This window comes from Centroberyx gerrardi, chromosome 4 (genome assembly GCF_048128805.1).
Source record: "Centroberyx gerrardi isolate f3 chromosome 4, fCenGer3.hap1.cur.20231027, whole genome shotgun sequence".
Lineage (NCBI taxonomy): Eukaryota > Metazoa > Chordata > Actinopteri > Beryciformes > Berycidae > Centroberyx > Centroberyx gerrardi.
In genome coordinates, this window is record NC_136000.1 from 28,291,617 (window position 1) to 28,304,342 (window position 12,726).

At 42.5% G+C, this 12,726-nt stretch overlaps 1 protein-coding gene across 1 annotated transcript in view; it reads right to left on the reverse strand.

The window, feature by feature from the left end:
- galnt18a (UDP-N-acetyl-alpha-D-galactosamine:polypeptide N-acetylgalactosaminyltransferase 18a) overlaps positions 1–12,726 on the reverse strand; it is a 111,468-nt gene that overhangs the window by 44,156 nt on the left and 54,586 nt on the right. The window contains exons 2-4 of the mRNA XM_078282905.1: positions 7,055–7,256; positions 6,141–6,307; positions 2,104–2,290 (exon numbers count right to left, since the gene is read on the reverse strand). Coding sequence (XP_078139031.1) covers positions 2,104–2,290; positions 6,141–6,307; positions 7,055–7,256 — 556 coding nt within the window. The remainder of the gene's footprint in view (positions 1–2,103; positions 2,291–6,140; positions 6,308–7,054; positions 7,257–12,726) is intronic.

Below are 12,726 nucleotides of genomic sequence, written 5' to 3' on the forward strand. Positions count from 1 at the left end.
CCATTTAACTAGAAGCTCTTCGCCTCAGTCGCCACTCATTTTCTCTTTCTGGGAACACCAGATGGGACGCTCGATAATAACAGACTGGCACCATTACTAAAATGTCCACAAAAAAAAAAAAGTTTAAATACACAGTTTCTCAATTTTTTGCAGAATTGACACTCAAAGAAGCCATTTACACATTAAAGTTGGATTTTCCCCACTAAATCGCAGATTGTATCCTGAGAACCCGTTTTGACGAGGCTGTTACTATCCAAGCCTCCCACCTTCATTATGTGGATTCGAGATGCATCGCCTTTTTAGACTTTGTTGTTAATGTGGCCAGATTTGTCCGGATTGCAAGTGTTTTTGTAGTGCGATCACCCGGGCGGCAGGTTAATACCGGGTGGAAAGGAAGACAAAGAGAACAACCACAGGGCCGCAGGCTTAATTAGGCCTTCCTGGAGCACAACGGCCTCAAATACTTAACAACAAAATCCGTGTCAACCACCTCTGCTTCTCTGTTTACATTCATGGGCAACTGGCCAAATCGCTGTAACTCATCTAAAATCGACAACGCTCCTTTGTCGTATTCTAAACTCGCTCTTTGACCCAAAATCTGAAAACTGCCTCTGGGACTCCTATTCATGTTATATCTGTGGTTATATTTTGCAGATGTTTGTATGGCTAATTTACCAGAAAAGCAAACCATGGCTTGCAGTTTCACCAGTTCTTCATACAGCTCTCCGGAACCGTCTGAATATCTCATGCCAAACAAAAACTGGAGTGATCCTTTCATGACCCAACTTATAAATACATGATTTCTCACCCTTCCATGTTCAAATTCTGCACTAAGCCCCCTTGATCTCCCCCACGCATTCCCCCCCCCACCCAAGCCTGTTCTGAACTGATACATCCTGAGGAAGAAGAAGAAATATCCACACACTGAATTGATGCTGCTTATTAGGGTTGCAAAATTCAGGAATATTCAGAGGGGGAAAATGTTCCATGGGAATTAACAGGAATATACGGGAATTAAGGGGAAAAAAAGGGAAATTGTACGGGGTTATTTGCACAGGCTGTATTTACCATATCATATGCAGGCAGAAACATAAACCCTTTGCCTTATCATAAGAAGACAAATTTAAAAAATCGACAATTTAGTTCTTTACATGGAATTTTTTCACTGGACAACAAAAAAACATTAAAACGTTGAATAATGTATTCCTTGTTATCCCCCTCCAAAAAAAGACCTTTTCAACATAAATCTGTAAAATGAAGACATTTAGTCTGGAGACATGCAATTCAATTCCCATTAAATGGGGATGTTTTAACCAAAACATGCTGCAAGATCTAGAATTGCTTAGAATTTTATATTTTCCAAATACATTAAAGCTCACTATGATAAACTAACATTTTCTATTGAAACTGGGTAAAATTTCCAAAATCCCCAAGCTTAACTTCCCATGGAAATTTTCTGGGAATTTACCAGAAAGTTTCCGACCCTTTGCAACCCCCCTTGTGATTTAGACAGCAACCTTCCAAACAAACTGACTGCTGAATAAATCCTAACATTCAGCATCTCACCACTGTTGGGTCATCATCATTTTTCATTTATTTTTCATTGTCCCAAAAGTTACGGTATATCAAGCACCTGGTTAAAGCTGCACCAGGCAAGTTTTTTTTAATGTAAAAACACACCTGCAAGAGAGAAAAGCATCCCATCCCCCCTAATTGAGATGCTGTAGATTCGCCCTATTTTCCCAAATCCACCCACATTACATGATTTCTGGGTATTGAAGTTCAAATTTCTCAAACAGTTACATCTCGCTGCCATCTGGGGCCGCCAGTCTAATGGTAAAAAGCATGCTACTGACATGGCAATCTTCTATTGGCTGATCTTTGGTGCCAGGTGATGTCACCACCTGTTGTTCTCTATTAGAAGGTGTCTTCACCTGGCACCAAAGATCAGCCAGTAGCAGATGGCCATTCAGTAGCATCCTTTATACCATTAGATGTCAGCCTTTATACACATTTGGGTTTGGGGTTTAGTTCCTCTTTACGCTGTGGATGTAGGACATACATCGCTACCATGATTTTGTATAAAGGAAGCCAGCTGCTCACCATCCGATGTTGAACTCCACATGGGCGTCGAACAGAGCGACGACGGGGGCGGAGGCGGCCCTCCACCCGCTCACTCTGGACCGGATCAGGCCCTCCTGCTTGTCGTGGCGGACCAGCTTGACGAATCCTGGACCGTGCTGGGTGTTGGTCTCCTCCACAAAGCTCTGCAGGTGCTCCTTCAGCTCCACTGGAGAGCGAGGGACACACACACACACACACACACACACACACAGACATTAAACATTAAAGCAAACTTACTGAAGACTGTTGCAGCATTGATCTCATCGACAAAGCTCCACAGAAACTCTCTCAGCTCCACTGGACAGAGGAAGAGAGAAAGTGTGTGTGTGTGTCTTTCTATAGTCACCAGTTTATTTGCCATTTCCCCAAACAGATACATTTAGAATTAGTGCTTTTAACCTAATAAAATGAACAAAAGACAATAGGTAAGTAACACACACACACACACACACACCAAACAAACCAAACACACACACACCCACACACTTTTACTGCATATATTAATGCTTTCTCCCAAGTCTTGTTTCTGTTTCGCATGATGAAAGATTTTAATGTTTCATGTATGTCTTATGCATGCATGCAGGTAGAGAGACAGACACACACACACACACACTCACACACAGACTGCCCACAGTGGAACAGCGAACATCTTCATTTCCTCGGTGTGATTCCTGTCTGTGTTGTAATCCTGCCCGCAGGCTACGGCTGCCGCTTCCCCTCTCTATTCATTATTACCATCAGCCCGGATTCTCCATTCCCTCTGTTTTCTTCTAATGAGCCACAGTTTGCTGCTGACCTGGAAGAAACCTGGCTCATTTAAAAATGTAGTTGGGAGTATATGAAAAGCACCTTATGGTGTTGTATGTTCATATGAGATTACCTCCTAATGGGCGAGCCCCGGACCAAAAATCCAATCGTTAAATCAAGCGCACCGAGGTTGCCAATTAATTTGCAGACATCTGAACCGTGCTGTCAAAAAAAGCTTTTTTTTACCCGAGTGTAGTTGACTGTCTGAACAACAAGAGCCCCGCTCCGCCGTGAGTCCATTAAAATGAAGTTATATTCATCTGAGAAGACATCATGTGAGAATTGCCTGAGCTCAGAGCGAGGAAGACGGTTAGAAGATGCTCACTGGAGTGGAGGAATTGATTGATGCGTCCTCGCAAATAGGAAAAAGCGCTTCTGATGTTGCTGAAACACTTGTGTACAATTTTATGTTGAGAATACATTACATCTAGGGTCACAGACCCAAACTGAGCAACTCTAGTCTCACTATGGGCCCTTAAATCACAATGAAACCGCATTTTGAGGGCATCTTGCTTCCTTAATGTGATGTGATGTGTTCCTGTTGAAACAGGATGTTCAGCTGGGACATAACGCAGGGAAGGATGATTCAAAAGTGTGAACCAATGGGATATCAGATAGGGAGCGACGGGCAATTTTATTTGATGGGAAGGGTGGAGGGGCGGGATTGTTCATTGAATTTTTATTTACCTCCTAGTACACAATGAGGTATCCGTAAAGATACACTGTTTTCCAGGGAGTAAAAGTAATGGGATTTTGATATAAGAATACAAGAAAATACAAATGTTGTAGATTTTTTGGTTTCAGTGTGACTTTAAAAACCTACTTAAACACCAGAGTTGTGACCTGTTTTGGGTCCCAAAGTAAAGGTTCTCTCACTCTTGCTTTTATAATCAAATGGTCCAGTCATACCCACACCATATCTGAGAATAAAAGTGCGGATCTGGGACCAGCTTACGTCTTAACCTTAAAGTCACAAGGAAACTGCATTTTGACGGTGTCGTGCTTCCGTAATTTGACATATTCCATGTTGTTGCCACTTTGTCACTTTGAAAGTTGTGAAGTTGCAGGTTTTATATGATGGGAAGGATGGTGGGGGGTGTCATTAAAAAATGTGTGATGGTATTATTGGATAGAATTTCTATGTACGGCGACTGGTAAACTACACCAGTTTCCAGGAAGTAAAAGTAAAGGGATTCTGATATTAAAAAAACAATAAAATTAAAGTTTTGTCAGTTTTATGACATTTATTGTTAAATAGGTGTACATAAGGGATATGATACGACACGATGGGGAGAATTGGCTAACAAGGCAAAAAAGTCATTTTTCATTTCAGTGTGACTTTACAGTAATAGAGGTTTGCATGGCTCAGGAATCTTCGATCAGCACTTCGAAGGCTTTATGAATACAGACTCTGATGTCACTAGCAATACTATTCTGGTGGCAGAGCATTAGGACGTGACTGTATTTCCACGTTTGTCTTCATGTAGCCCCAGTTGACCCTCATTTGTCATAATTACGCAATCTACGATCAATAAGGAACAGTAATGATCATGCACTTTCACTGAGTTAACTTTAATCAGTTATCACCGTCAGGAATTACCGCCATGGAATTGTTATTCAAAGCATTTGCATTAAATCATATTTCCTCCGGAATTGTGCAGTTGAACAGTGTAATGCATTAGCAGGGAATAATTTGAGGTAAAATGTAAAATCTATTTATCCCTCTGGTTGCTCTGCTAATCAGCATTCAACACTGTGCAGCTACCATAACTAAACTAACTGATATATTATTGAAGAACAGAGGAGCAGTGAGAGACCCATAAAATCTGCAGGCGACGGTAACAGAGACATATTTCTCATAATGGTAATTATAGATTTGGCGGCAGTGAAATATGTCCCATACTACGTGATGCAATTATTAAAGCCGGGTCCTCTTGCAGACGAGTCAAACCGGGGCTTTGACTGCACCGTGAGAAGGTTTAAATCTGTTTTCATACACCAGTGATCTGCTAATGCCTCCACATGTCTTGATCTTGTGCACCGGCCAAAGCAGAAAATAAAACAAGTAGGACGTGAAATATAGACAAGTCCAAGCGGTGTCATTTCTGTGCTCACCTATAGCAGTCAGTACTTAATTATCTGAGTCTGGTTGCCTGGATTGTCGCTCTGTGATGTGGGGGAAAAGCATTCATAAAACTGGCGAGAATTAAATCAACATGGGCAAATGATTCGAAAGACTGAGTAGAAATCCAGGTGTGTTAAAGGACAAATCCACCCTAAAACACTTGAACTCTGTTACAAAATGTAGACAATGTGACATGAGATATTTCCAGCAGCTACAATGGAGACCGACAGTAGAAAGTGTTTCAGCGTTCTAAAACCTGAACAGTAAACATCAGGTTTTGGTGTCAGTCCCTTAGAATCAATGAAGAAGCTTCTTTCTAGACTCAGCATTTTGCACCGATGTTCACCAATCATACAGGGAGAAATCCATCATAGATTACAGAGACACCAATTCTCCATCAACCGGAGACTCAATAGACCAGAATGCAATGCAGCAACAACATATGTTTGGGTTCTGAGTAAGTGGCACAGCCGATTGGAAAAACTCTTACTCTCTTGCTGTTACTATTGCTATTGATATTGCTATCGCTATTACTCTCTCCAACTACACATAACACCCATAGCTGAATGTGACAAGTTCAGGTCTGTTCTCTGGGTTTTGTCGAAAGGCATTCTGGGAAATGTAGGAAATCACTAACTGAAGTAGAAGTAGACGAGGCAGGTTGAAGGAAAGTAGGTACACCACAAAATCATCACAAAATAACTGCTGGAATGCACTGAACATCACAGACTGATGGTATATAACAGTGCGACAGTATCCGAGGCTGGATTTTTCCTTTAACTGGGCTATGCTCACAACGACTATGACCTTACTCTAATTAAAATAAAAACTGAGATAATTAGCATAAGGCCTTAGCATGACATTTGCTCGAGTCGCAGCATTGCCTTAATTAGGTTAAGATCGGCTCATTAATGTTCATGTAAACGTAGAGATTTTTTCTGTCTCGGACTCAATCTATGAACCACTGCAGGCCACAAAAAGAGTCAAATTCAGTGTAAAAAAGGATGCAGAAAATCAAGCATGCCAGAGATAAAGATACCATAAAAGAAGACACAAAGTTACGAGGAAAGTTTATGGTTCTTACGGCTGTTGCTGTGGTCGTCCACCAGCACGATCTCTTTGAGCAGGTGGGGCGGAGTCCTCTGGATGGCCGTGTGGACGGAGCGCAGCAGCACCGACAAGGCCTCGTTGACGAAGATGAAGATGACGCTGAGCTGAGGAAGGTCTGAGGAGTAGGACATGTTCCTGCATCTGGAGGAGAGAGAGATACACAAGAGGATCAGAGGACGACTAAACAAGAGGATCAGAGGACGACAGAAGGAATGAGAGAGAAATAAATGTGATAAATGTTTCCAAAAAACACGATCAATGAGAAAACGGCATCCCAATTCATTCAAAATGAAATCCACACAAGCCAGAGGTGTGACCAAGTCAACTTTGCTCAGGTCCCAAGTCAGTCTCAAGTCTTGAGGCACAAGTCTCAAGTCAAGTCTCAAGTCTAAATGTAGATTGCCAAGTCAAGTCCAAGTCAAGTTCATGTCATCAATGTCAAGTCTCAAGTCTAAATGTAGAACAGCAAGTCAAGTCAGAACAAATCAAGAGTCCAGTATCAATGTAATATCTTAAAGAAAACTAAATATCTAGGACTTTTCAATGCAATATGGTTTTAATAGGATAACAACTTGGTAAGAGCATCATGAGTTTGATTTCTATAATCAGTTTCAACTTCAATAAATTCAATCATTCCATACAAATTCAGAAAACAATTTAAATTCAGTCGCTGGAACAAATCTCATCACTTTCAATCTGAGTCATTTACACAAACACAAGATCTCAAGTCAAGACTTTAAAAACCTTTTCAAGTCATCAAAGTACAAGTCAAGTCCCAAGTCACCAGAACCCAAGTCAAGTCTCAAGTCTTCTCTTCATGCATCAAGTCAAGTCTCAAGCAATTAAAATTGTGACTCGAGTCCAAGTCATGTGCCTCGATCGACTGACCCATCTGGCCGGAAGTCTGGGATAGGCCGGGTGAGGGAGATGCGGTCGCTAAGGTAGCCGTTGTAGCCGTAGTAACGGAACTTCTTGAGGGCGACCCTGCGGCTCTCTGGGCCGAGGTCGTGACCCCAGTGGTCGAACAGCGACGATGCGGGGGATGAGTCCGAGGACGCCGCCGGGTCCTCGCCGTCCTTCTGAGGCGTCTCTGTGGAGAGAGAGAGAGAGAGAGAGAGAGAGAGAGAGAGAAGGTGAGGGAGCTGAATTCACAGCAACCCAAATCTACTCCTTAAGAGATATTGATACACTGATAAAAAGGGAGAAGCAGGGATTCATTTTTACTTTTATTCTAATGTATTTTATCATATCACCCATTGTAATTGAAGCTTTGGCAATATTGTTACATAATTTTGACATTTATGCCAATAAAGCATACTGAACTGGACAGAGAGAGAGAGAGAGAGAGAGAGAGAGAGAGAGGGATTCAACATATAAATGTTGAAAATGTATTGTCTGTTACAGAGTTACCCTCCTTTCCTTTTTTTCCCTTTCTATCTATTTACTCTTTCAAAAAGTTCTTCTCTTGCCAATATTGCTATCAACTGAATTGAATTGCAAAATTGAACTGAATTTGTAACGTTACTGAACTGCTTTTGATTATACTGTTGTTGATATGATTGTTGATATTCGTTGGATTACTGTTTATTCATTATTAAATGTTAGTTAATGTTGCATTCTACCTCATTTGAAATACAAAGCAGTACAGCAGTTGAAGAAGTTGAATTTGAGAGAGAGAGAGAGAGAGAGAGAGAGAGAGAGAGAGGGGAGAATGAGAGAGAGTGAGAGAGTGAGAGTGAGTGAGAGAGTGATTGAGAGAGAGTGAGATAGTGTGAAAGAAAGAGAGAGAGTGTGAGAGAGTGAGTGAGTGATTGAGAGAGAGTGAGTGAGAGATAGTGTGAAAGAAAGAGACTGAGTGAGTGAGAGAGAGAGAGTGAGTGAGTGAGAGATAGAGTGTGAAAGAAAGAGAGAGTGAGTGAGAGAGAGAGTGAGTGAGAGACAGAGTGTGAAAGAAAGAGAGAGAGTGAGTGAGAGAGAGAGAGAGAGGTTACTGCATTTTGGAAGGACTATATCTGTATTTTGGAGCGAATATACTTGCATATATTCAAGCGTATATTCCTTTAGTTTTGCTGCTCCTAAACAACACATTTTTTCCCAAGCCCCATCACTGTCTTAACTACTGCACTGCCAAAGACCGTGACCGTTACCTGCCGTTATAATGCGGAGAAACTAAGTGACAAATGAACTTCCTCCAGCTCTACTCACTGCAGGAGAATCCACTGTGACCGCGCACTAGTTCTCAAACAAACCCGTTGGCTCAGGGGGTGAAATAATAATTTCAGCAGCACGGACGCAAATGGGATGCGAGAAACATATAGGGGGTTTTCATTGTTATTACACATACTTCATTCTGGCAGTCATGCCGATCTATTCCTACTAGAGGTGGACTCAAATCCTTTCACATGCCCAAGGTAACCATATTTTTTTTTTATCAGTACTGTACTGTTCTGTGCTGTATGTGCGCCCGGCTGCTTCCCGCGCATAACAATGAGAACAGAAAACATGCTTGAGGCCTGTATGGAGAAATATTTGCTAACAAGAGAACGCATGCCGGCGGCGTTGTGAAATATTTACATTGCATTATAAACGTGCGAATGGGTAAAACCGACCGAGAGACCACGTTCGTTCTAGCTCGTCATTATTCAAAAGACGGATGCGTCTTGGTAGAATAAGCTGCATCTGTGTCACCTATTACAACTTAACATGGCAGATCTGGGTCGAAGGAGCGGCTGGAATTTGAATGCAGTCCGTTTGTCCGATCTTTTGAGAGAATGAAATATTCATGAAGTATACATGAAATTCCAAGAGTGTACAGGCGTTCAAGAGGTGGAAAGTGTATGAACATGCAGTCTAAAATACAGTTGAGTATCAAGAAGGAAAATTCAAACGATGAGGTTGAATTTGATGAGGTATGAGGTTCCAGAGAATACTTGATCTATATTAACTTGAAAGAACCAAGCCTAAATAAATCAAACACACCTAAATTAGTCATATTCAAGACTATACATTGTATTTTTTTCTGTCTTTTCTCTTTCCTGCAGTTCCCCTACAGTATTTCTGCCCGCAAACCACCAACACAGGACGGCTGAAAGACAAGACTGTGAAGTGCCTCCTCTTCTTTGAAAAAAAAAAAAAAAGACTCAGGTCGAATGGGTTTTTGATTAGTTTGAAGAGCACTACTTTCCCCTTTGGCAATAACATGCTTAATGCTCTCGTGGGGGTAAAATGCAGCCTCCCTTCAAGTCCCCTCATTGCCTGATAATAAGCAGCCTGAAAGCACTGTGAATGGTTTTGTGTAACCCTTCACTTCAAATGCATTGTGAGGCATTTATAAGTTTTGAGTAGTTTTAAGTAGCCTCATTTTATCCTTACTTTGGGTTCCTTTTTGAGTCAAAAGGCTGATGGCAAAGAGAATATCAGGGGAAAAAAAGCCAAAAAAGCCATTTGATTGGATTGGATTGATGCTTTTATCCGTATGTACGTGCATTTTTGGTACAGGTGACCCCCCGTACCGTGAATGTTTTGACCCTCATTTCTCAGGAGATGCATCGTACTGCCGGTGTGAGACATCCGTGCAGTTTCCTTGATGTTGCTGTTGAGAATCCAGGGAGTGTGTTGTGTCCTGGCCCCCGCGCTGAGTCCGACATATTTCATCATTTATTTAGTCGGACCCGGCTCCCCTTCTAAGCTACAGCGAGCCTCCGCAGGGGGGAGTCTAGCAAGTCAGGGGAAATCAAGTGGAATCGTGGTGAGGTGAGAGAGGTGTGTGTGGGTGTGGGTGGGCGAGCGGCGGGGGGGGGGCCTTACTGTGGACTGACTGTCAACGAAAAGCTTATTGAACTAATGAGGAAATGACTAAGCGCAATTATGGGTAGCCTGCATGGAGGTACAGGCATATTCATAGGATTCAAGATAATTTGTGTGTGTGTGTGTGTGTGTGTTCTTAAAGGGTCTATTTAAGTGTTGGGACTTTGAGGTTTGGGGTTAGGTTATGTAAAGGCCCTGACACACCAAACCGACGTCAAAGAACCAGCGGCGACGAAGACCGACTGTTGCGTCGCCTCACGTCGCCTGCGTCTGGTCCAAAAAGTTGCACTTGAACACACCGCAAAGACTACAGCCGACGGCCAACTAGCACGTACGTTCTGCGCATGCGTGAGGGGAAATAACCATATGTCTGATAAGAAGTTGCAAATGGCACTGGCGTTGTCAGCCCTTGGTCTTTTGGTTGTGGAAGAAGAAAGGAAGAGGCGGAGGCAAAAAATAAATAGCCTAATACCGCACTAAATGGGTGAAATCATGAATAACGTTACTCCAGCGACAGGCTCAAGGGGCTTTCCCGAACCTGTGTCGAGAGCTGGAGATAAATGAAACCTCCGACTTTCCTGTTCAGTTCCACATGTTGAAGGAATTTATCAGTCCAATCATCCAGAGGCAAAACAACGAACTATCAAGAGTGATCTCTCTCACCGACGTGCTCCGACGCCGATTCAACATGCTCAATCGGCCGAAAAGACGGCGACAGGGTCCGACTAGTGCCGACGGTGCGGGACACACCGCAAAAACTAGGGACACCGACGCTTAACGACGGCCTGACATTGGCCGACGGCCGACCGTCGGTTTGGTGTGTCAGGGCCTTAAGTGAATGTTTATGGTTAGGTTTAGGTTTAGGTTTAGGGTTACAGACCATACAACAGACCATAATATATCTGCGGGAGGTTGATAGGGTTGTCAATCAATACCAATGACTCAATGATTACTTCACCAGCTGCTGAGATTTCTGGCTTTCAAAACTCACTTTCTGGCCAAAACTCTCTTTAGGAACAAAAACTTGTCACCCATTGGAGTTTCAAGACTCTCCCAATGCTCCAAGGTTTTAATACTCCAGTATTTTGCATGGTGCCATAAGAACTCTTCACTAAACATTTCTGTTGGATCTCTCTCAATCTAATTTGCTAGCTTACTCTACTCTCTATGAAAATGTGATTTTATTATTTATGTCCATTACAGGCCACTGTAAGCTGTGCCAGACACCTGCCAATGTTGTTACAATTCCTACTAGTCGCCAATAGAGGTCGATAAATGTCATAGATTACATAATGCCCCTTTAAATGGATGCTTCTTTAAGGGAAGTTAATAATGATATTGCAGAATAGGCAATTTCCAATCAACAAACATTCAATGTTACAAACAAATATTGCTGCTGCTGTCTACCAACATGTTTGGGCTTGGCTGGTTGAATCATGCACACCGTGTCATGTATGATGTTCCAGTTTCACGGCTGTCATACTGGTAGGTTGCCTCATCTTCATTAGCAGCACCATGTTGAACCCCTTCACTACATTTCTCCCATACTGTACTTTTCCATTTTTTTCCCTGACTGTGACTTGATTTTTGCCATATTTCTCAGTTTTTCCTGAATCTTTTCCAAGTGTTTTGACCTTTTCTTCACTGTAATCTTTGTGCTCTAAATTGATAGTTTGCAGCAGCGGCTGGAGATTGACCTAAGGACCCCAAGGTGAGGAGCCATCACACATGCCAGAGGGAAAAAAATGGAAAATAAGCTAATACAGCCATGAATATATGGTACTTTTCATGACTTATTTTACTTTCTCCTGCCCACAAACTACTCTCAGCTATTCCGCAGGTTTTTTTTCTGCCCCTAACCCGCCTGACCCGCCGGTTTACCCAGCAGACCTTGGGGTGGCAACCCAACCCACGCATCACTAGTGTGTGTTTAACACTGTTCTGTCTGCCACCACCCAGGATTGCATTGTGATGGTAAACAGTGTATCAGTGTCCTGTGATGCCCTTGTTGGAGATAGGAACTTGGCTCCCATTCAGTGTCTACTCAGCTGTCATCACACGCAGAGGCACACACACACACACACACACACACACACACACACTGCAGGCTAGAACGGTTCAGAAAGGGAGAGGAGGAATCAAGCCAGGGAGGACAGTAGACGCAGTGACTGTCCCTTGTAAGACAATACTAGTGCATGTGTGTGTGTGTGTGTGCGTGACTACATAAGACATACATGAGACACTGGAACTCATTCATTAAGCAAGACAGAACGACTAAATAAACAATAAACCTCTCAGATTCTCCCAGTACCAAATCTTCACATATACCAACAAATGCACAATTCCTCTTTGGAAAATAAGAGGAATATAAAAAAAAATAAAGAAAAACCTCTCTCGCAGACCCCAGAGAAAGATAGAAAGAAGATGGGAGGGGGGGGGGAATAAGAAGGACTGTGGCAGAATGTTGAAAGAGACGAGAGACGGAATGAGAAAGGGAAACAGAAGAGCTGAGAGTGAGAAAAAGACAGAGGAGCGAAGAGAACGAGACAAAACAAAACAGGGCTGTGACAGAATGCGGAGGGAGATATGAGAGGATGAGAAAATAGTAAAAAAAAAAGGGAGAGAATGACAAGGAGAAGGAGAAAATAAAAGGGTTGTGACAGAAGGTATTCATCCCTGGGCTTCTATAAACTAGATGACCCTGCGCTCGGTCACATCAGCTTGCAGAGCCACAGCTTTTTATTAGCTGAGAC